The sequence below is a fragment of the Diadema setosum genome, chromosome 2 (assembly GCF_964275005.1).
Source record: "Diadema setosum chromosome 2, eeDiaSeto1, whole genome shotgun sequence".
Lineage (NCBI taxonomy): Eukaryota > Metazoa > Echinodermata > Echinoidea > Diadematoida > Diadematidae > Diadema > Diadema setosum.
This window is the reverse complement of record NC_092686.1, coordinates 11,021,598-11,044,840: the sequence shown is the minus strand read 5'-3', so window position 1 is coordinate 11,044,840 and position 23,243 is coordinate 11,021,598. Positions and strand designations below refer to the sequence as shown.

General features: G+C 40.1%; 2 protein-coding genes across 3 annotated transcripts in view; both read right to left on the bottom strand.

Annotated features, from left to right (window-relative positions):
* The window catches only part of LOC140246159 (uncharacterized), a 58,255-nt gene extending 35,059 nt beyond the window's left edge, over positions 1-23,196 (bottom strand). Inside the window, exons 1-6 of the mRNA XM_072325600.1 lie at positions 23,110-23,196; positions 20,182-20,266; positions 19,097-19,268; positions 7,387-7,495; positions 6,445-6,623; positions 2,920-3,035 (exon numbers count right to left, since the gene is read on the bottom strand). Of these exons, the coding sequence (XP_072181701.1) occupies positions 2,920-3,035; positions 6,445-6,623; positions 7,387-7,495; positions 19,097-19,268; positions 20,182-20,266; positions 23,110-23,124 (676 nt within the window). The 5' untranslated portion in view covers positions 23,125-23,196. The remainder of the gene's footprint in view (positions 1-2,919; positions 3,036-6,444; positions 6,624-7,386; positions 7,496-19,096; positions 19,269-20,181; positions 20,267-23,109) is intronic.
* On the bottom strand, positions 11,164-18,445 carry LOC140246158 (uncharacterized). 2 transcript variants are annotated; one of them, XM_072325597.1, is made up of 5 exons: positions 17,706-18,445; positions 13,282-15,928; positions 12,614-12,824; positions 12,237-12,324; positions 11,164-11,777 (listed from the first exon to the last, which is right to left on the bottom strand). In XM_072325597.1, the coding sequence occupies exons 2-5, from the start codon at positions 15,911-15,913 to the stop codon at positions 11,559-11,561; spliced, it is 3,150 nt and encodes a 1,049-aa protein (XP_072181698.1). In that variant the 5' UTR covers positions 15,914-15,928; positions 17,706-18,445; the 3' UTR covers positions 11,164-11,558. The 2 variants fall into 2 exon arrangements, with proteins under 2 accessions (XP_072181698.1, XP_072181699.1); XM_072325598.1 differs by having other exon boundaries at positions 17,711-18,445.
* Positions 23,197-23,243: the final 47 nt, after the last annotated feature.

Below are 23,243 nucleotides of genomic sequence, written 5' to 3'. Positions count from 1 at the left end.
TGAAAAGGATGGAAATACCATTCATTCACTTCTTCTCTCATTTGCTCGTTTATAAGTGATGATTGATGTAAACTGGATGGAATAGCTGAAGGTTCAGTCTTTGCTATGAACTGTTCAGGGTCTAAATCTGGGGTGTTGATTAAAAACTACCACCTTGAGCCTCTAGACCTACTTACAGGGATTCACACCTGTATCTGCGTCATGTCGATCAAACGTGTCCAAAATTAAAGTGGACACAATCAGAGCCATACTAAATTGTGTGGACAGATATTCTGCAAATACTCAAAGGACTGAGTGTTTTCAATAGAAATCATGCACTACTGTATTTGCGGCTCACAAAGGATAATTCACTTGGTTAGTAAGTTATAGCACTCAATTCAGGGTCACACTGTGACTGCAACTTTGAAGAGAGACATTACTATTTTGGGTAATTAGATGCACTCGCATAAATGCAAACAGAAGAGAAATTCTACTAAATGCTGTGTTCTTCCGAGCGAACTGCCTGTGAAGAGCCTTAGCAAAGATCTGGCAAATTTGCCATTCCTAAATGAAGTCTGGTGAAAATCGGGAGGGTGGCAAAAGTAAGACTTATGACCATTGTAATGCATTCACACCAGATAAATGTCACATATTAGGCAGCTCTGGTAATCCTCAAAGTCTGTGCAGAAAACTTTCAACATAACACCTGACTAGTACAGCCAATGAAAATTGCACCCCCCCCCCCTCTAAATTTTGGGTAAGAAGGTAAACACATTTCTTTCTTTACCAGAAACAGAAAAATGAGTGTTTCTTCTATTAAGAAGTCAGGAGAAATGACTTAAGTCAGCAACTCAGCAAATTTGATTTCAGATACAATAGGTTTCCTCTGTTTGTAAAACTGCAATTATGAGTCTGCATGTCGATAATTGGTGACAATGGATTGGACAGAGTTTGTATTATTAACTGATTGGGTGAAATTACAACTAACTGACAAATTGTTCTTCATTAACGTAAACTGCAATTTAGAAATCATTAATTTGCACAATGAAATTGCTTGTGAATGAGCAGTAAGCACAAAATAGTCTTTAAACACCACTGAATTGAAATGATAGTCAGTGCTCAAGCTGCTTTCATCACTGTACAGACATGTAAATCTTCAAGTCAAACAGAAAGGAGAAAGAGATTCAGACTGGAGCACAGTACATGACATTTAGAGACAATTACATTCTGAGAAATAGAAGTGGTGAGAATGCAACCCTATCTCTGTGCAGCCAGACATAGAACAAGAGCAAGTGCTACTCTGTTGAGTGTCCAGTAGTGTTGAAAGTGAGTTATTAATGGTTAAGTGTGCATGTGGACTGTACATCAAGTAGAATCAAGTTTCCAAGTATTGGGTGATGAACAATTGTACACTTTGATTAATGTGAACCTCAATTGTAAGATGCCAGGAAATATATGTGTAATGTATTGGCTTCATCATGACACTCATGAAGCTAACACTGTCTAGTTGTTTCCCCTCCGTTCTTTCGGAATATCTGAGCAATGCATAGACCCTTGTAGCAACAATACTCAGGAAATAGAATTGCATCCTGTTACTTTTGCAAGGTTACAAAAACGTGATCTATTTTTGATTCTAACGGTCTATTTACTTATCAGATGTTCCCGCCTACAGCAAAGGAATGCTTGGGCTGATATAGTATAGAGAGTGGCAATAAGAATATATTCTGAGGGGTTAGGAAACTCAATGATTCCTTTTATCTAACTGAAAATATATCAGTGATTTATGACAAAGTGCACTAACTTGCCAACTCATGTGAGAATCCCACATCAGAACTCTTCACGGTATAACCACGCCCACTGCCAAGTGCCCAAGAGCCAACAGTCTTTCGCCACACTGCCACGCCCACCCTCCCTCCAAGGACAAGTGTGCGAGATGGCCCTCTGCAGGACACATTTAATTTGGAGCCCATTTCCAGCCATTTCCAGGGACGTGAGTGCTGGCGCCCCCAAGCTAATTGAAAGGGGCAGGAAAGCAGTCCTGGAAAAACGGGAAGGCAGTATGGCATGCCTTCACATGCGGCCTGTCACGTGTGGGGCAATGTCCCCTTCACGGACACAGGAAGTGTGCTGTCAGGGTCGCAAATCAATTGTTTCACAATGAAATGAGACAACTCTCTCGGAGCATTACAGAGAGGAAATTGGGCTAAGGGATGAGGGAAGGCAACGGGAGCTGGGGGAGGACAGTTGAGGACTTGGGAGGACATCGGACCATGGAGCAAGTAGGACTTGAACACAGGATCTCCTACTAAAGAGTCCAGAGCACTATCCACTAAGCCACCAGACAAGGGTCATGTCTTGCCCTATTGAAGCCAAGCATCGACAGTACATGTACATACTGCTATGAACCAAAAGTGGGCAGCTTGGTATTATGGGGCAATTTGGGTACTATGTGGCTGAAGGCAATTCAATTTAATTTTATGCCCCCAATTTCAACCAATCAGAATTGAGGATTCATCAAATGAGCTATTTAGATGTATTTAGCAAAGGAAGAGGATAATAGATATGACAGCTGAGCACATAAAAACCTGCAATATGCATGGGGGGGGGGGGTGTGTAGAGTGGGCGATGAAGACCAGAAAACGGGATAAACTTGACTTGATATTCATTCTAAATCAAATTAACAGAAGGCAAATTGAAAGGCATCATTCATCACTACAACAACTGAACAAAAATAAAGGAAGACATAGTAGGTGTACCCCTTTGTCACATGTACTGTGCATCTGAGTAACACCAACTCGGGAATCATGAAATGTAGGATCACATGTCAATGCTTCTGTGCAGTCATTCACCTTGAAAATTGGGTATGTGAGTAAGAGACAGAAATTCAAACTCAAACGATTATCTTGCTAACAATAGCAGAGACACGTGGTGTCAACTTACCTTGGTAATGCTGCAGCAATTTGTTCATTCTGATGTCCCAGACCTTCACTGTGCTGTCCGTGCCGGCTGCTGCGATGCAGGTACCACTTGGGTGGAAGGCAACTGAGTGAGCAAAGCTGGGGGGGGGGGGGGGGGGAGGGGAATCAGATTCTTCATATTGGACTGGTATTTAACTACATGTACCAAGCAATTTGCTGAAATTGACACTAAGCTGTAGCTATTGGCACTGTGTTTATGAACTGTGAGTTTACTTTGCAACAGTATACATGTAATTTCTACTTTAGACGGTTGCCAATTGATATTTGTTCCACTAAGTTGTGACTATAAACACCAAAATATCCACACATGCTGTATTTAAACCTCTGCGGTAGGGCAAGTTTTGTTTCCTATGTTAATGAAAACCCTTATCCCAAAGTTCGTGCCTGCCATTTACACGGACTTCACAGAGAGATACTTGCTTCTGACTTTTTTAATCTCAAGACAAATTTTCATTGATAGCCAAATCTGGACCAGGTGTTCTGTGAGAAGAATTCTAAAAAAAAAACAAGAGACCCGCGGGTCTAGCGCTCACCTGAGTATCGCAAGTTCACCTTTCACGCAGTCACTAATCTAAATTATTCACAGCTTTACTCAAATTTGACCAGGCATTCTCAAGTAGAACATGAAAATGTACAATAAGGGCCAACATTTTTAAAGATTCCTTAATTTGGGGGCATTGGGGCCCCCTGGGGCCCACTGGGTGGGGCATGGTGCCCACTTTGATAAATTGAGATCCTGACCCCCTAGGGATGCTACCTGCCAAGTTTGACGAAAATCCATCATGAGGTTTTCAGGAAGAAGATGAAAATGTACAATTCAGGCCCCCATTTGGACCTTCCCAACCCCCCCCCCCCCCTGCCCCCAAGAGGGGCACCCCTGGATCTGCTATGAACAAACTTGAAACTACAGTCATTAATGTACTCACTCATAGTATTATCTTAGCTTATCTTAGAGAAGATTTTTAAAGATTCCTTCATTTTGGGGGGGGGGGGGTTTGGGCCCCCTGGGGCCCACTGGGTGGGGCATGGTGCCCACTTTGATAAATTGAGATCCTGACCCCCTAGGGATGCTACCTGCCAAGTTTGACGAAAATCCATCATGAGGTTTTCAGGAAGAAGATGAAAATGTACAATTTAGGCCCCCATTTGGACCTTCCCAACCCCCCCCCCCCCTGCCCCCAAGAGGGGCACCCATGGATCTGCCATGAACAAATTTGAAACTACAGTCATTAATGTACTCACTCATAGTATTATCTTAGCTTATCTTAGAGAAGATTTTTAAAGATTCCTTCATTTTTTTTTTTTTTTTTTTTGGGGGGGGGGGTTTGGGCCCCCCTGGGGGCCCCCTGGGTGGGGCATGGTGCCCATTTTAACAAAATGAGATCCTAACCCCCGAGGGATGCTACCTGCCAAGTTTGGTGAAAATGGGTCATGGGGTTCTCAAGAAGAAGATGAAAATGTACAATTTAGGCCCCATTAGGACCCCTCCCCACCCCCCTCCCCTGGGTCCCAAGGGGGGCACCCCTGATTCTGCCATGAACAAACTTGAAACTATAGTCATCAATGTACTAACTCATAGTATTAACTTAGCTCTATCACTTCTGGTTCTAGAGAAGAAGATTTTTACAGATTCCTTAATTTTGGGGGGTTTGGGCCCCCTTGGGGGCCCCCTGGGTGGGGCATGGTGCCCATTTTAACAAATTGAGTTCCTAACCCCCTAGGGATGCTACCTGCCAAGTTTGATGAAAATCGGTCTTGGGGTTTTCAAGAAGAAGATGAAAATGTAAAAAGTTTACGCACAACGGACGACGCACGACGGACGACGGACGCCGGACGAAGGGCGATCGCAATAGCTCACTTGAGCCTTTGGCTCAGGTGAGCTAAAAAAATGTCTGCCCTGATTTGTAAAGACAGAGGAAGTTATGGAGCCCAAGGTTGTGGAGATTTCAACTTCCTACACATGCGTGTTCACACATACAGTCAACCTTGCTTCAGCTGACCTCGCATAAGTTGAATAATCGCCTAAGTTGAGGGTCTTTTCACGTCATCCTCTCTTTATATTTTATTGATTTAATCCCTCATGAGTCAAATTTTCTCCAAGTCGAAGCTATTTCTTCAGTCCAAATAGATTCAACTTAGTCAAGGTCGACTGTGTGTGCATACAACAGATAACAAGTTCCTCTATGACTTTTATGATAAATGAAAGGACTGGATTCAGAATTAGATTTAGATAATAAGCAAAGGCAAGTGTATATGATCTAGATTCTACTATTCATTGTTCCCAGAGATGAAATGAGATACTTGAGGCAAAGTCCAAGAAAGAAATTGCTCATCAATTAATGGTGCGAATTGAGTAAAATGTCAGAAATCAGCCAAAGAGAAACCAACTTCATAACTTCGTATCTAAGCACATGGCCATATAAATCTTTGTCTGCTTCAAAAGTATGTGAAATACCGGTAGTGTAATCAATTAACCTGTGGAAGCTACTATCATCTACTTTAAGTCTTAGCACTTTTTCACTCGTCTTTACAATCCCAAAGTACTCCACATCATCTGAGGCAGACAGACAGTGCTCACTTCAAACAACAGAGGGCACTCTCTATACTTTACAAAGAGGACTGAAACATGACAATTAATAACAAACAGGAACAGTGACTTTTGCTGCAAGTACACACACACATACTGTGATATGTACACAGGCAAATTCAGTGAAATCACACAGCAACCCATGAGTTGAATTGCACTTGACATTTTCATGGCAAGAGAGCAAATCTTTCAAATAGAAAGAACAGACAAATAGGAATACATGACTCAAACAAAGAAATTAGAATGAAGATACCCAAGTAACATTTCTCACACCACACATGGCCTACATGTATAATATTAATAATCTATATATCAATAACAGTCTCAGTGTCAAAAAGGGGCTAGACCTTGAATAAATATTTTAAAGACCCAATAGTGTAGGAATACTGAGCAATGTCAAAGCAAGCCAGACTCAGAAATATTTGGGAATTCCTGTAACAAATTGTGTAGCATATATACGCTCTTTATCATTAATCTATATGACAATACACACAAAGCCACAGAGCCTCGCCTGGCGCAAAACGTGACCGATGAGTGTACGCTTCAGTGTACATACAGTATTTGCTGATGGGCAATTCCATTCTAGCAGGTCTGTGGTCATTATGGCTTCTGAATGTACCCTGGTGGGAAGCGAATGAAGATCAATTCAATGATCAGGTCAACCTTTCCCCACACTATCAGGGGGCATTTCATGAAGGAACTTGTCGCATAAAATATCTGACAAGTCAATTATATCCGACAAGTTTTGAGAAATTCTTTATTCTGATTGGCTGATTTCTCTGAACTTGTCAGATATAATTGACTTGTCTGACATTTTATCTGACAAGTTCCTTCATGAAATGCCCCTCAGGTCTTTTAATGCAGACTTTGTGCAGCAGTTTGAGAGCCGAAAACACTCACCCTCCGTGCTCAAAGAACGTGTGGATGCATTCTTTGCTGGTTCTGTCCCAGACCTTGACAGTCTTGTCGTCACTCCCGGACACGATGAGCCGACCGTCGGGGGACCACTTGGCGCAGCGCACCCAGTTTGCGTGCTGAGTGAGGGAGAACTGGAACCTCTGTCTGTGGACCGTCCATACCTGGGACCCCACAAGAGATGCATAATGTGCTATTACTCCTTTCATCTTCAAATTCATGAAATTATTCATGTTGATGTAGGGCAATTTGTCAATCAGTTGCAATCCTTTCATCTTGTTTACCAGTAATAATCTGCTCATTAGCATTTCATGCAGGTTACACCTTTGCTTAAACCTCTTGAATTTCTGCCAGTGAAAATGGATAGATGAGGTGCATATGTTGTAAGAACAAAATGTTATATGGTTGATGACAGAATTCCTCAAACTTCATACATGAGTTATTGTCTTTCTTCAGTACATACTGATATCGAATTTCAGTGTGATAATGGTAAAAGATGTTGAGAAAGCTCACTGTTTTTTAACAGGACAAAATCTATTTTTTGAGACTACACTGTACATTTTTGTGGGTCTCTCAAATGCATGCAGCACATTTCTTTTTCAACTTGACTATGTGTGTTTCTCACAAACTTGACATGCTTTAAAGTGGTAAAGGCAAATACTTGCACAATTATAACCATGTATGATTTGGCTGTTTATTTTGTAAATTTACAAAATTGTACTGGGTACTGAAGAATAGCAACAGAAAATAGCGTTCTAAGAAAATTGTCCATAAATTGAAACAAATGATCATAAAAGACACTGTACAAGAATGCAACATAAGTTGAAGTTGCTTTGTGCAGTAATGATCATGAATGTTGTCACATCAAATCAATGCACAGAAATATACTTGTATTCTAAGAAATCGGTTGGAAGCATTATGGGTTACCTTGACAGTCTTGTCGTCAGATGCTGTGAGTAGGAACTGGCCATCGTTGGAAAACTGCACACTGCGCACTGTAGCTGTGTGGGCTTTGTACACTGTTGATTCTCCCTTCCTAAAGAATTACAGATTTGGTATGAAACAGAAAATAAAGTCAGGAATACAATCATTTGGAACAATACAAATCACCTGAAAACATAGCCGCAAGGCCTGCTTTGAATTGTTCATAAAAATGCAATCTGAAAGACATGCAAATTTCCTCTCATTATAATCTCTACATGCATCCCTATTCCTAGTTCAAGAGATTGATGTCTCATCTGTTCTTTATGAGCATATTGACTTGTATGTGGCTATTTCCATAAAATAGGACCTCAATGTGTGACATAGGGGTCAAATTCTAGATTCATTTATTAATTCATCAAAGTATTATTTTTTATTTCCTATATAGCTTAATTTTTGGAAAATAACAAAATTCTCACCATTTTGTACAATTCATCAAAGTGGGGCTGGTCCAAAACATGCACGCTCCTAACAGATTTCACGTGTAAGGGGGACACCAAACCCAAGGTGTTTATGTGTCAGACTGGTTTCAAGAGGTATACATTTCTAATTTTTTTTTCTGTTTTCATGTCTGTTTTTGATGCCATTTCACATTGAACAACTTTTTGTTTGGATCATTTCAATACAAAAAAAATAAAAAATCTCAACAGCTTACCCATTATACTGTAAAATTTGAAATTTTGAGACATATGGTAGAAGAAACTCTGTGGACATAACAATTCTTGCCACTCTTAAGAATAATTTAATCTCAAACACAATATATGAAGCACTGAATCTTCTTCTTAAACAATTGCATGCAAAAATACACAACAAATGTTTATTGCCCGAAAATGTCATTCTAATTTCACGCGTAAGGGGGACACCAAAAAATGGTGTCCCCCTTACATAGTGACCACAAGCTCGAAATGGTGATTACAAGTGAGTAATAAGTATCATTCATGTTTAGTTTAAACTTACACTCTACTCATTGAGATACACTTTCAACAATAGAAACACTCTTCCTTACTCAAAGTCAGATAAAATTCCTGATTTTTATTGCCCGAAGATGTAATTCTAATTTCACGCGTAAGGGGGACACCAAAAATGGTGTCCCCCTTACATAGTGACCACAAGCCCAAAATGGTGATTACAAGTGAGTGATAAGTATCATGTTTAGTTTAAACTTACATTCTACTCATTGAGATACACTTTCAACAATAGAAACACTCTCAAAGTCACATACAATGAGGTTCCAAACTTCTGGGAGGACACCAAATATTTAAATCTTCAAATTCTCAAAATTGTCAAATTCTTAAATTCAAATTCTTAAAAATCTCAAAAATCTAAGATCTGGGTCATTCCATGGGGTTGGGGCAAAAAGGAGACTAAACTCGCCAGGTGCACAAGATGGCAGCTACGACATGGGCATACTCTCACTTCCAGCTCCCCATGCACTCCCTTTAATGAACTCTTAAATTTACCAACAATGTACAAACTACATAAAAATTGCCTTAACACCAAATGTTCCACATTACTCATTCTTACCAGGAACCTATGAAGTGTCTACCAAAGACGAAAGGAGGCCTCCAAGCATCACATATTGTTTTATTTTGCTCAGCCTGCAGTACTCCATAGAATTCAACACAAACTATGCATGTGCTGTTTCCACATTTGTTCAATTGAATTTACGTACCTTTTCAGTATGATTTTGTTTGAATTCTAATTTATAGCTTCTTACGAAAAAGTTGTTATTCCTTATAGTTTCTCACTAACAAGTTGTTTTACAAGTTGTGTTGAGGCTGAAGGTTTACATTTCCCACCTGACGACAGCACGCATGCTGTTCTGTGAATGTTTACAGACCATTTAGTGAACTTTCACGGAAGATCCTGGATGTAAACTGCCTCATACTAATCAAGGAAGGGATCGAAACGAGCACGATGCCTATCTCCACAACATTAGTAGGGCACTTTAGAAATGAGGTAGATTCTTTCTGATAAGAAAATTGAACTTGTAACACTTCTCAAAGAGAAACAGTCAGGGTTGGGTTCAATTTCATTTTTCGTGTGATTAATTACTTTTTCAAATTCGATTGCAATTACTGTAATTGTGTGCAAATGAAAGGGAAAATATTTAATTCAGGAAAATCCAAAAATAATTGGAAGTAACTAAAAATGTAATTGAACCAACCCTGGAAGTAACTTCAAAATATGGCAAATTATACATTTAAACAAATTTATTATTAGTTCAAGGCAAAGTGCTGGTCGTGGGGCAACTGTTCTTGCCACAATTACATAGTGACCACAAGCCCAAAATGGTGATTACAAGTGAGTGATAAGTATCATGTTTAGTTTAAACTTACATTCTACTCATTGAGATACACTTTCAACAATAGAAACACTCTCAAAGTCACCTACAATGAGGTTCCAAACTTCTGGGAGGACACCAAATATTTAAATCTTCAAATTCTCAAAATTGTCAAATTCTTAAATTCAAATTCTTAAAAATCTCAAAAATCTAAGATCTGGGTCATTCCATGGGGTTGGGGCAAAAAGGAGACTAAACTCGCCAGGTGCACAAGATGGCAGCTACGACATGGGCATACTCTCACTTCCAGCTCCCCATGCACTCCCTTTAATGAACTCTTAAATTTACCAACAATGTACAAACTACATAAAAATTGCCTTAACACCAAATGTTCCACATTACTCATTCTTACCAGGAACCTATGAAGTGTCTACCAAAGACGAAAGGAGGCCTCCAAGCATCACATAATGTTTTATTTTGCTCAGCCTGCAGTACTCCATAGAATTCAACACAAACTATGCATGTGCTGTTTCCACATTTGTTCAATTGAATTTACATACATTTTCAGTATGATTTTGTTTGAATTCTAATTTATAGCTTCTTACGAAAAAGTTGTTATTCCTTATAGTTTCTCACTAACAAGTTGTTTTACAAGTTGTGTTGAGGCTGAAGGTTTACATTTCCCACCTGACGACAGCACGCATGCTGTTCTGTGAATGTTTACAGACCATTTAGTGAACTTTCACGGAAGATCCTGGATGTAAACTGCCTCATACTAATCAAGGAAGGGATCGAAACGAGCACGATGCCTATCTCCACAACATTAGTAGGGCACTTTAGAAATGAGGTAGATTCTTTCTGATAAGAAAATTGAACTTGTAATACTTCTCAAAGAGAAACAGTCAGGGTTGGGTTCAATTTCATTTTTCGTGTGATTAATTACTTTTTCAAATTCGATTGCAATTACTGTAATAGTGTGCAAATGAAAGGGAAAATATTTAATTCAGGAAAATCCAAAAATAATTGGAAGTAACTAAAAATGTAATTGAACCAACCCTGGAAGTAACTTCAAAATATGGCAAATTATACATTTAAACAAGTTTATTATTAGTTCAAGGCAAAGTGCTGGTCGTGGGGCAACTGTTCTTGCCACAATTTAAAGGTACTGGGTAAGAGTGATTCTACCCTCCTAAACTCTTACCCAGTACCTTTGATTCACAATTATGAGACACTTATGCAGTGGAACCTTGTTAACATAACTTGTAAAAGCAAGGGGAGGGGGACCTTGTAATGGCCAGGCCACACTGAGCTGCCGCGACGTGACCCAACGCAGCTGGACGGTTTGCCTGTCTGACGCAACTGCAGACAACTGCGAGAGAACATGTTCTATCGTCTGCACCGAGGTCCAACGCGACAAAACTGCATTGCAACGAGGGAAAACTGCCATGTCACACTGAAACAATGGCATGGAAACGTCCAGTTGCATTGCGTCGCATGAAACCGCTTAGTGTGGCCCGGCCTTAACATGTCATTTTCAGGTCCCTATTGCTGTTGCTTTTGCAAAATGAATGAGATGACAAACTCTGACGCCACACCAATTGAAACCTGAGGCCTACACGTTTATTGCTGAGGTTGCAACCATTCTACCTACAGTCCAGTATGTAAGCAAAAAGTATCAACAGTCACTGCTCCTGGAAATAAAAATTCTGTGCAGTGTATGCTTGCTCGATATGAGCGTGTTATGGCAGATGGTCTAGCAGCCTGCAAATGCAAGAAATAAAATGTTGGAAGAATTTGTTCTTCTCAGTATAGTACAGTGCACCACTTGTCCAATTTACTCCAGTCCATATTTTCCTGATAAGGTTGACAGCACTGTTTGATCAAATTCATACAAAAATTTTCTGCCAACAGGATGCATAACTGGTACTGGCAGCTTTCCCACTATGTCTGACTTCGGATGAGCAGCCTCTGGCTCCGGCGAGAAGCTGTATAAACCGTCGGTTGTACGTTTCAGGAATTTGACTTGTACGACATCACCTCTAACAGCAGTTATCTGTAAAAATCAAGCACAAAATCAAGTACAATGTAAATTATACAGGTAAGAAATGCAATACAGAGGAACCTCTTTGCAACGAGGTCCTTGGACCATGAAAATTACCTTGTTATATAGGTTTCTCATTACATCAGGGTAAAAAGCAAAAAACAAAGAAGAGCTGGGACCAACAAAATTACCTTGTTATAAGAGGGATTTGTTATATCCGACCTCTTTATAATGAGGTTCCACTGTACCACTTGGTGATGTCTCAGATAACGGGTAAATCTACTGCAAAGGTACATAGTTTATCCACATGATGTGAAACACAAGTACAATGCATATGTGTACAGCTTGGTACAGCAAGTATCAGTTTACTTTCCTCAATGCTCTGACTTGTTTTTCTTGAAATACCGAATGTTTAAAATTACAATCAGAGAAGAGTAAGAGAATACCCACAAACCAAGCCAGCAAACTTACCAATGCCATGTAAACCAATCCTTTGGTACTATCCGTCTTCTTGCCACATACTTCAAAACGCACTGCAACATAGGTATTAACTTTGTACCTGTAATGCATAAAGAAAAAAAAAAGAAAATATCCCAAGATTAATATTGCAAATGAATTTACTTAGATCTCATGATAGAAGACATGAAATAAATATTTTAAATGGGACATTTCTGAAATATCCAGATCAATAAATGTTAGTGTTGATGAAGAGCTTTAAATTTCAAGATGAATATTATTGTACAGCACATTCAACAAATATCCATTTCTTGTTTTTACCTGTTGTGATAAACATAGATACTTTCATACGCCTTCAGGCCAAATATTTCCCAACATGATAGATGTTTTACCTCTCACTATCATCAGAGCTCTGTGGTTCTGTCATGTTCATAGTATCAGGGGGATCATCTCTATGTGCTGTGGCAGGCGTACCGGCACCATGTAAGACAACAGCTGTGGGGGGTTCTAGTGTTTCTGTGACATCATCTGGGACAACAGCTGTGAGAACGTCACTGGTTGGGTCAGCTGGGGCTGCAGTGGTATTTGCTCTCAGTCTCATACCTGTGAGGGATGACATTACATGGGTTTGTAGTGAATGACATGTTGCTTATAAAATATGAGATAGCTGTAGGTGTTCTTTAAACTCCCAAATGGAATTTTCAGGTGACAGGATCTCTTTGAGAATCTGTTCCCTAAATGTATAGATGGGATTGACATGATTTAATCTCTGCAAGAGTCAAATCTGAATCAAACTGCAGTAATTTCTAGCCTCAAATGAGACCATGGTCAGGGTGATTTAAGTAATCATCATGCAAATATCTTCATGAAACATTCTAGGCCCATATGCTGAAACTTACAAAAAAAATGTGACATATAGATAAAACAATTGTAGATACTGTATACTGGGATTCATTATGCAACCTAGGAAAACATGACAATCTCATCTGCTAATAACATTTTTAGTGATGTAGATGTATATATTTTTTTAAAGTTTCAGAATACTGGCCCTGACCCCTACCTTGCTTATTTGCAGCTCTCAGGTCCACCTTCTTCCAGTTCTCGACATAGGTATTGTTTCTGCAGTTTCCATGGCCAAGTAGACAGGTGTCACACACACAAGTTAAATTTCGAGTTGAAATTACTCCACTCTCCACGGTCTTAACACAGTGTAGCTTTCTTGAACCTTTCACCAACTTTGTAGATCTGTTTTCCCTGTCTCTATTAACCTCTGCATGTGAAACAAAGAATGATGTGCGCAGAAATTTCTTGCAACATTGGCCGCCTTCGCTTTGCTTGTCTAGATGCTTCTTGGAAAACTCATACAGCGCTTTTGCATCACTGATTACTACCTTGCGAGTTAGAACTGCTGTTGACGCTTGAGATTTCACGACCGCACCCTCTCCATCGCTCGGGCCTTTACCATGTCTGCTGCCGAAGTAGTTGTGGATGACTGGGAAGCCAAAATCTTCTGTGAAGTAACTCACATCTGAGAAAGGTCCTTTCGATTTGTACTGGCTAGCACAACCATCGGAGTATCTGTACATAACTTTGATATTCAGCCCTCTCTTTTCTGCTAGGTGTTTACAGACTTTTGCTTGCATGGCATGCACTAAATGATAATCATGCCGAAGGTCATCACTGATTACAATGCAAGATTCTTGCACAACTTCACGGCAAGTCTCGCACCTGTAGTAGTTCACCATTGGGTGCAAAGTAGCTGAATTTTGGGCATAGTATGCAGTTTGCACTTCTCTCTGGAAACCGCATTTGTAATTTTCTGAGAAATCTACAATGCTCAGCACTGCTCCTTCTGGTAGGTTTGTCTTCAGTTTTGAGAACTGCTGTTGCTGCCAGTCTTTATTGAACAGATGTACAGCAATGTCATTGGCTTCATCCTTAAGCTGCTTTATGAGATCAGCTACAGTGCCCTTCTCGGTGACAAGCGAACGCTTCTTCACTTCTTTTGTCTTGTTTGATTTGGTGTGACAGGTATGGTTGACCATTTTCCAAACTTTCCATTCAACTTCCTCATGTGGCTCTTTGTCATGAAATATATCGTCCAGTTTGTGGATACCACAGTTGCCACACTTTCTTTCCAAACAGGTTGGCCTATGAAATGCTGATGCACTTGGCTTTGGACAGAGAGTTGCATTAGCAACGTCATACACTGTTCTCAATTTCACGTTGGCTAGTACCTCCAATTTTAGTTGCAGATTTTCGCAGTATTCGCAAAGACAGCCATGATATTTTGCCTGTCTCTTGGTGCTTACATGTTTAGGTCTGAGTGCATAGAAACTGGAAGAGCACACTTGTTGATCTGGATAGGTCTTGTTGTATTGTTCATGTAAAATGGCAATGGAGGTATCAATAATGCGTCTAGGCTTTCTGGTTTTTTTGCTTACAAGTCGCTTGTCTGGCATTTCTGACGAGTTAACTTCATAAAACTCATGAACCTGCTTTACGGTTTCCAAGTTGACCTTTGGCCTTCCTTGCTTTGACAATTTCTTGTTTATCAATTTCTTGTTTACACCAAACCGCTTACAGGCCTGTCTTTGCAGACGGTATTTTTTCATGAGGTGAAGCGTTGATGCTAGAATTTTCCGACTTTTCTTTTCTTCTTTGAGCCTTGATGACAGTCCTTTAGTGACTACCTCTTCAAGATTAGGCTGTCTCCTCGCTGTTTTGGTAAGTTTTACACCTGCTCCTGTAAAGGCTGCTTGTTTTGTAGGAGAAGCTTTGTTAAGAATGTCAACAACAGTACCAACAAAGTGTGATGTCTTGCTGGGTAAAGCATGTAATGCCCTTTTCAAGCTCTGTCGTCTAGCTGGGTTTGATCGTACATCGTTCCCTTCAGCATCTTTAAATTCTTTCATTTGGCGTTTTCTTGCCTCTATGTCTCCATCTCTTTCATGCAGTTGGAGTTGCCTTTCTCTCTCTCTTATCTCCGCTTCCATTGCCCTAAGGTGCTCCTCGTCAGCTTTTAATTTCTTTTCTCTTTCCTGTAAGATGACATCTTTTTCACATTGCCGCTTCTGTGCGTATAATTCTCTTCTCCTCGCTTTAACTGCTTCATGTCTTTCGACTGAGTATGCTTCACGCTGCTTCCGTTTTTTGTTTCTTTCATACTCTTTTTTTTTATCAGCTTGTTTCCTCGTCACAGGAATGTGTGGCTTGTTCTTGTTCTCTTCCCTTTCTTTTTTCTTTTTCTCAGCAAATCTTCGCTGGCGGATTCTACTTTTCTCATTGTACTTCTTCTTTTTCTCTAGCCACTCTTCAGCTTCTTCTCTTTCCTCTGATTTGAGGTTTCTTTTTCTTAAAGTCTTTTCGGCCAATGCCATGTTTAGGCGGTACATCTGGCTGTACAACTTTCCACTTTGTTGCACTTTTTGGTATTTTTGGGGGTCATTTTGCTTCAGTTTATGTCTCCAACTTGTACTGGCACTTCTACTTTTTCTCTTTGTCTGACTGGCCCCACTTGATTGACCACTATCCTCTCGATTTTGGCATCGAATGCGGAGAGCAAAGGGCAGTTTGATTTTTTTTTTAGTTTCTTTCACTTTGCTTTTGCACGGTGACCTTTTGCCTTTGCGTGGTGACCTTTTTGCTTCGCCTCTGCAGGCCACCCCTCTCTCTTTGAATTGGCGAGCCATCTTCAATAGTGAACCCTGTTAAATGAAAAAGAATTGACTTCATAAATCGTAATATGGTTTAAAGCATAATTTTAAAAAATATCAGGTGTGAAACAGAAATTTCAAAAAAGAGGAAACACTTGTCTGAGGGAGCGGAAAAAAAAAAAAAAAAAATCCCAGACTCAAAATCCGCGGAGAAATCTCATCCCTGTAAATACGGTAAGTGAATAGTTAAATAAAAATGAAGTATAAAGGGATTGGTAGTGGTTATGATTTCATATTAAATTTGTTTAAGTGTTAATGAAGTGTTCTAGAAATAACCCTAAACTTTTGGTATCATAACATAATTTCAGCTATATGTTTCCAGACAAAAATGTTCAAGTGTTTATAAAGAAAAGTGTTCAGTACATTTTCAGTGTCTGTAAAATTTATCAAAAGTGCTGGCAAATTCTGGAAAATTAAGCTCAAAAAATCAAGGGGGATAACCCCCTCCCATGAGGGGGTGGGCATTGGCGGCGGAAGCAAAAAAATTTAGGGGGGGACGCGGCGGAAAAAAATTTGACAAGCAAAAAAAAAAGGTTATCAACCAAAATTAAGAGGGGGATCCAGGAAAAAAAAATTGCCCCCGATTGTTGTCTGTTGGGGGTTTCAATAAAAAATTTTTTATCACCCAAAAAAATTTTTATCACCCAAAAAAATTTGGGGGGGACGCAACCCCCCCCCCCATCCCCCCCCCCCCCCCCCGCTTCCGCCGCCTATGGGGGTGGGTAAGGTAACACCACACCGGATCACTGCCTATGCAACCAAGAGTTAATTTCTGGACATTTAAAACTTCATGGTAGTCTCAAATATATTATCCTCTTAGGAATGCATAATTGATTCCCAAACCCGGTACTTCAAAACAAAAAAAAAAAAGGAAAATGTAGACCAGCATAAACTAAAGTTTTAGTGTCTATTCTCCATTTCACTTTCACCCAAACTTGCTTAGAATATTACACTTATCTTATTCAAAATCTTTGAAATGGTTAGGCCTACCTAATCAGAATTTATTAGATAGAGTACACTACTTGGGAAATATTTAGTAACAAAGTTCTTCATAAAACCACTACCCCAGCCAGGGAACTGGACACCACGCCTGCCATCTTCCAACCCCAGAGTTCAGGGGATTATTCTGTGACTGAATGGGTCACATAGCTATGTTTCCAGCTGCTAAATTTGCCACTTTTTGACCAAGTATCCCTCTTTAAATCCACTTAAAAACACAAATATTATTTCTGAATCTCCTATGACACTTTGATGGTCAGATTTATCATTTTCAAGTGCAGAAAATTACCGCCAATATCGCAAGTTAAGACTTGAAAATACGAACTCACATACACAATACACCATTTAACACATGTGGGACTAACGCGGCACGACGCATAAGGGACACTGCACTTCAAGGCGTCCCCGTCGTCATGCTAACGTTGGGTGTACAGTGCTCCACAAATGACTAGTATTACCATGTTGATTACGGCAATCTAAGCATAATATTGGATATGAAACGATACGGTATTTGCAAGTAGTAATTGCGACAGGTGTTGCTTGCAAAATTATGCCGCTACAATGAAAGACGGAGTGTTTTCATCGTCAATACTCGTACTTCGTTAGCGGGGACACGGTGAATATGGTTTCCCATTAACAGCAACATTGCATGTGTGAAGGTTTCACCACCGAGCACAAAACTGTCCCGATATTTTACGCTTTTCGTAATAATCGAAACAATAAAAATTCATAATCATAATGTTTAAAATCTACAGAAAATCGTGCTTACATTACTTTTGAGAGCTCGATGATGATTCCGGCGTAATTTGCAGTGAAAGTGCCACCGACGTTAGGGAGGGACACAGAGTACACATCGTGGTTTGTAGCGCGCTGAAAAGATCTACTTTCATCGAGCCTGATATATGACGTAGATCGGGCCTGAGATATGACGTAGGGTACATTTCGTTCATGAATTTATTGGGAGTGTGCTTGGCGGAGTAATAAACTCGTGACCGACGTTAGGATATCGAAGGGACACAATATGAACGCGTCATCCAAGAAACTCAAGAAATTACGATGTATTGTACTTATTATACAAAAAAAATGTGATGAAAATTACATTTTCGTTCATTAATGCTAAAAAATGAAATATTTGCCGGCAAAAAACATGTTTTTGCTTAGTAATATTTCACCAAAGCAATACCTATCATACGTGAGGACGGGGACACCAACGCTTACGTCGTGAGGCTAAAAGTCCAATATTTTGGAAAGCAAATTAGCACCCGATTTGTGGAAAAGTTGCATAGCATTTTAAACAATTGTTGATAGACATTACTTCCAATAAAAATAAATTAAAAAAAAGGACTTTTAAATACACAAACAATGTATTAAAATTTAATGTAAAAAATGTCACGCCGACATTAGGAAAAACCTAATGCAACAACCATACTTCTTGCTCGTGGCAAGCCAATTATAATTTTTTCCGTGCCCCAAAACTTGTATACGGACATTATGAAACACAGTGCACACATACTACCTAAGGAAACTCAAATTAGTAGCATTGTAGTGAATAAAACATTGATATAAATGCAGGGACACCAAACACAGCCAATGGGTTCCTATTTTATGGAAATAGCCATGTAGTCTAAGAACAGACTGAATGCAAAATGCAACCAAATTAAGATAGGAAGATAGGAAACAAATTAAATATTATGATCTTAACATCTTAATGGTGTTCAAATTTCAGGGAAAATATGACATGACAATAAGATGGGTCAGCACTTGCTTTTTTTAACCCTAAGCAATAGCTTATTCTCCTGTTTTTGTTTTTGTTTTCTCTTCTTGGTATTAGCATCACCAGTCTAGAGCATTTGCCGCTACAAAAGCATGAAAATATTTAATCTTGAATCAACTTCATGTTCAGCAGTCTTGGGAGAGTATCTCAACGCTCTTTTCTCCTATTCCTCACAAAGATTCAGTCTCCATAGAATGGTGCATCATCATTAAGAGATTTTATCAGGATCCTTGCACATGGAAGTAAAGAGAAACAAAATGCCCAAAACATAACTGCAACATGAGCATTAAATCATACGCATAAGGACAAACACATGAAAGGACAAATACCAGTACTAGATTTGCCGATACAATGTGATTTCCTTGTTTCAAAGACTATTGACTCACACACTGGGAATCCACAGCCTGACTGTCTTGTCTCGTGATGCAGATGCCACAAGGTGTCCTGATGGGGAGAAATTGACAGAGAGCACGGCATCCTTGTGACCAACAAATCGAAAGGCCCTCATCTGGGCCTTGAAGTTCCACACCATGAGGCAGGAGTCCATACCCCCAGAGGCTTTATAGGAGAGAATGATGAGAGGATGATTAATTTACAGTAAAGTAATGATTATTAGGTCGAGTTGTTCTGTTAGTTAACAAAATATTGATGCAAGTACCGGTAATGTTCTGCAGTCAGTAGAATTGTGCTATATCAAAATAAATCTTGAGTGCCTTGTTTTGAGCTTCAAAGGGAACAAGAAAATCCCATGTTAAATGGTATCAAGGACAGTAATCACAATTCAAATTAATTAATTCTTGCATTGAGTTTGTTTTTTTTTAATTGCAGCTGATTGACAAAATGCCCTTCATTGGTATAAATAAACACCGATTATTCAGTGTTTGAGTAATAGCCATGATAAAAAATCATGGGCATATGACATATACTCTAGTGAGATTGCTCAAACACTGAATAATTAGTGTTTATTTTGTAGGGACAATTTGCTGATCAGTTGCAATAGCATGAGTCATATTGAAAAATTTGAAGGAAAAACAAAAAGAATACCCAGTAAACACTCAATTAAGAAAAAGGGAAAGAATAGATGTCTTTATGTTCATATGACCATTACTTATCAAGCATTGAAAACACTGGGTTAAGGAAAATAAGTGATTCCTTCATACCTCATTTTATTTCAGGGTAAATATAACTAAACCTGCCCTTAGTGGCATTAATAGTATTACACATTCACCATAAAATGGTTCATTAGAAGGAAACACAGTCCATAATAAATATGTATCATCTGTACACTGGAGGTTGAATGAATCATGCACAAGGAAAAAACAAATTCTATTCAGAACAAAAGGAGGAAATTATGCAAAAGATTCTTAACCTGAACTAATGATTCAACAGAGATCATTTACTTTAAACTGTCATTTGAATGATAATCACATCAAAGTGTAAAGAAATAACAATAATAATACAAAAAGCTCACCTAGTTGCTTCATATTGGGATTAAAGTCGACACTGGTTATTGTATCCCTGTGCCCTTTGTAATTTCTCTCCAGGGTGGGGTCCTCCTGTGGGAGAGAATTCAAACGAGCAGTAACAAAACGTATATCTACATTAAATTAGAGTGGACATGCAAAAAATTAATCCCGAAGGTAAATGCGCAAATCTGACGTGATAATGTGTACCCTACTTATTTAATACACATTTGTTCAGTAAATAGATCAGTATGATAATTGTTATTCAATAATCCAAGTATCGGCACCCGTACCAGTTCAAGGTTCTACCTCTCTATGCCAAGGTTTGACCTTGACCGAAAAATGTGTCATTTCCTCGTTTGGTCCGTCAAATTTGTGACCCAGGTGTTCGTCATTTTACCAGCTTTGTCCGTCAAATTTTTGACCGAGGGGTGCGTCAAAATCCCATCATTGTTGGTCAAAATTTTGACCGAGGGGTGCGTCATGGTACGTCACTTGGCTATGGAAAATAACACACATTATTTTGAACTGAGGAGTGCGTCATGGTACGTCACTTGGCTATGGAAAACTGCACACATTTTTGCACGCTACCAGTACCGTATACACGTACCGCGAGTGAAATTACAGTGAGCGCTTTCCCGCGGCAAGTGAAAATCAAAGTCGGGAAGTGTTTTGGAATAAGAGGGGGAAATGCTTGCCAGAATCTGGCAAGCAAATAATTTAAAAGCCACCCTTTCTCCTTACATTTTCCCTCCAACAAACCCATGAAATCATGCATACTCAATCTCAAACCAGGGACTGTTCAGCGATGTAACAACTTAGCTCAACCTTTACTGTCGAACACTTAATAGTGCCTATTGCATATTGCGATGCAACACCAACACACATTGCTATCGAAGAAAGTTCGTTTACATTCCAATACAATGTGCGTCTAAATGATGTTCTGTGGTGACAAAGGCGAATTTTTGACAGTAAAAGAAGCGGCAGCAGAAGAAACTGCCTGCCGCATGCCATTTTCTGCTCGCGGGATAGCCTGACCAGCAGACGCGCGGATGCTGTTAGCTGTGCGAATCTCTACGTACAGCGACTGGGCTGTATGTAGTTTACTCGCGGGAATGCCGTGGTGTGGTGTGTACCTGCGCTGCAGCAGTATTCATCCACCCAGGGAGGTGAGACACCTCCCTGATCCACTGGACTAGCAATGGCCGCGCACACACAGTGCATCTGCACACATGTGATTGTCATGTATGGATTGCATGCACAGAATACATACTACTGTACGGAATATCGTAGCAGCACGGTGAATGACGGTACGGTGCTTACAGGGCCATGGTAAGGGAAACTTGCCGAAACTTTTACAAATTATGTTTACGAACCAAAAGAAAATGAAATTGCTAGAAAAAACGCATGCAAAAATCGTTTCAGGATTTACGGGGGTGCGTCAAATGTACCGAGGATGTCCGTCAAAAAAGTGACCGAGGTGTGCGTCACTTTCAACGTGTTGTCCGTCAAAAAAGTGACCGTGGTGTTCGTCACTTGCAGCGTTTTGTCCGTCAAAAAAGTGACTGTGGTGTCCGTCAAAAAGCCTGTGTGGTCAGTCAAAAAATGACCATGACGCACCCATGTCCGCGGGTAGTGGGGTGCGTCATTACATTGACAAGTGCATTTACTACTTCCTACATACACTAGAATTAGAAGTAGAATCCCTTAACTTTACCACATGCCGCATGCATGCCGGCGAGAGTGCACTGAAAAGTGGTGACATTAAAACCACACGACTTGGCCTTCATTTTTTTTTTTAGTAACAAAGGCAGAGCTTCAGTAATATGGTTAGGCCTACTAAACCTAGTACATGTACTAGCAGAGTCAGGTAACTCATAAGGGACCGGATATTGGAAGTCTCTCCTATTTATACATTTTAGAATCCTACTAGACCTCTACTAGACATTCTAGAAATCTAGACACTTTGAATACAATACGTTAATAATACTATTTCAGATTTCTGCACCCAAGTCAGTTCGGGAAACCCACTCACAAGGGGGGCCCCTCCTTATAAGTAACCCGTCCCCCTTATAAGTAACCCCGTCCCCCTTATAAGTAACCCCCGGGGCACCCCTTATAAGGAGTCTCCACGCTTTTTTGCAATGCAACGCGAAAATGAAAGGACTGCGGCAATTCGCTTGATTATGTCCATAAAGCTTCACAAGTTTCCTAGTTACTCACGAAATTTGAGCAAAATCGGTTTGAGGCATCATATCTAAAATCATGGATTTAAATGCGATGTCAAACGACCCATGCGAATGCTGAAATGCGAGCGATTACTGGCGTGAGTGTCGCCAGGCGCGGCGGCGCGGCAATGCTTGAGTGCAGACGTGGCGACTGAGTACGGAGGTCAGTTCGCCACGTCTGCACTCAAACATTGCCGCGCCGCCGCGCCTGGCGACACTCACGCCAGTAATCGCTCGCATTTCAGCATTCGCATGGGTCGTTTAACATCGCATTTCAATCCATGATTTTAGATATGATGCCTCAAACCGATTTTGCTCAAATTTCGTGAGTAACTAGGAAACTTGTGAAGCTTTATGGACATAATCAAGCGAATTGCCGCAGTCCTTTCATTTTCGCGTTGCATTGCAAAAAAGCGTGGAGACTCCTTATAAGGGGTGCCCCGGGGGTTACTTATAAGGGGGACGGGGTTACTTATAAGGGGGACGGGTTACTTATAAGGAGGGGCCCCCCTTGTGAGTGGGTTTCCCGAACTGAAGTACAGTACACACTACACAGATTACAGTAGATGGGGCTAATACACGTCTGCAGTCTGGTGACTTGCCGTTTCCGCATAGCCACTAAATTTGCAGATTAGAGGACATTGAAGTAACTATTGGGTGAATTTAGCATGTAGAACAATGCAAATACGGGTAAATACTTGCTCTTACCAATACACTCGCCATATTGTTGATTTTTATCACTGTGTCCAACTGAGACAACAAGTCGGCGTCTTCTTGCGTTCAAATTATTTCGCGTGATTATTTTGAACAAGTTTGTTGTACGCATGCGTGTTGCACAAATC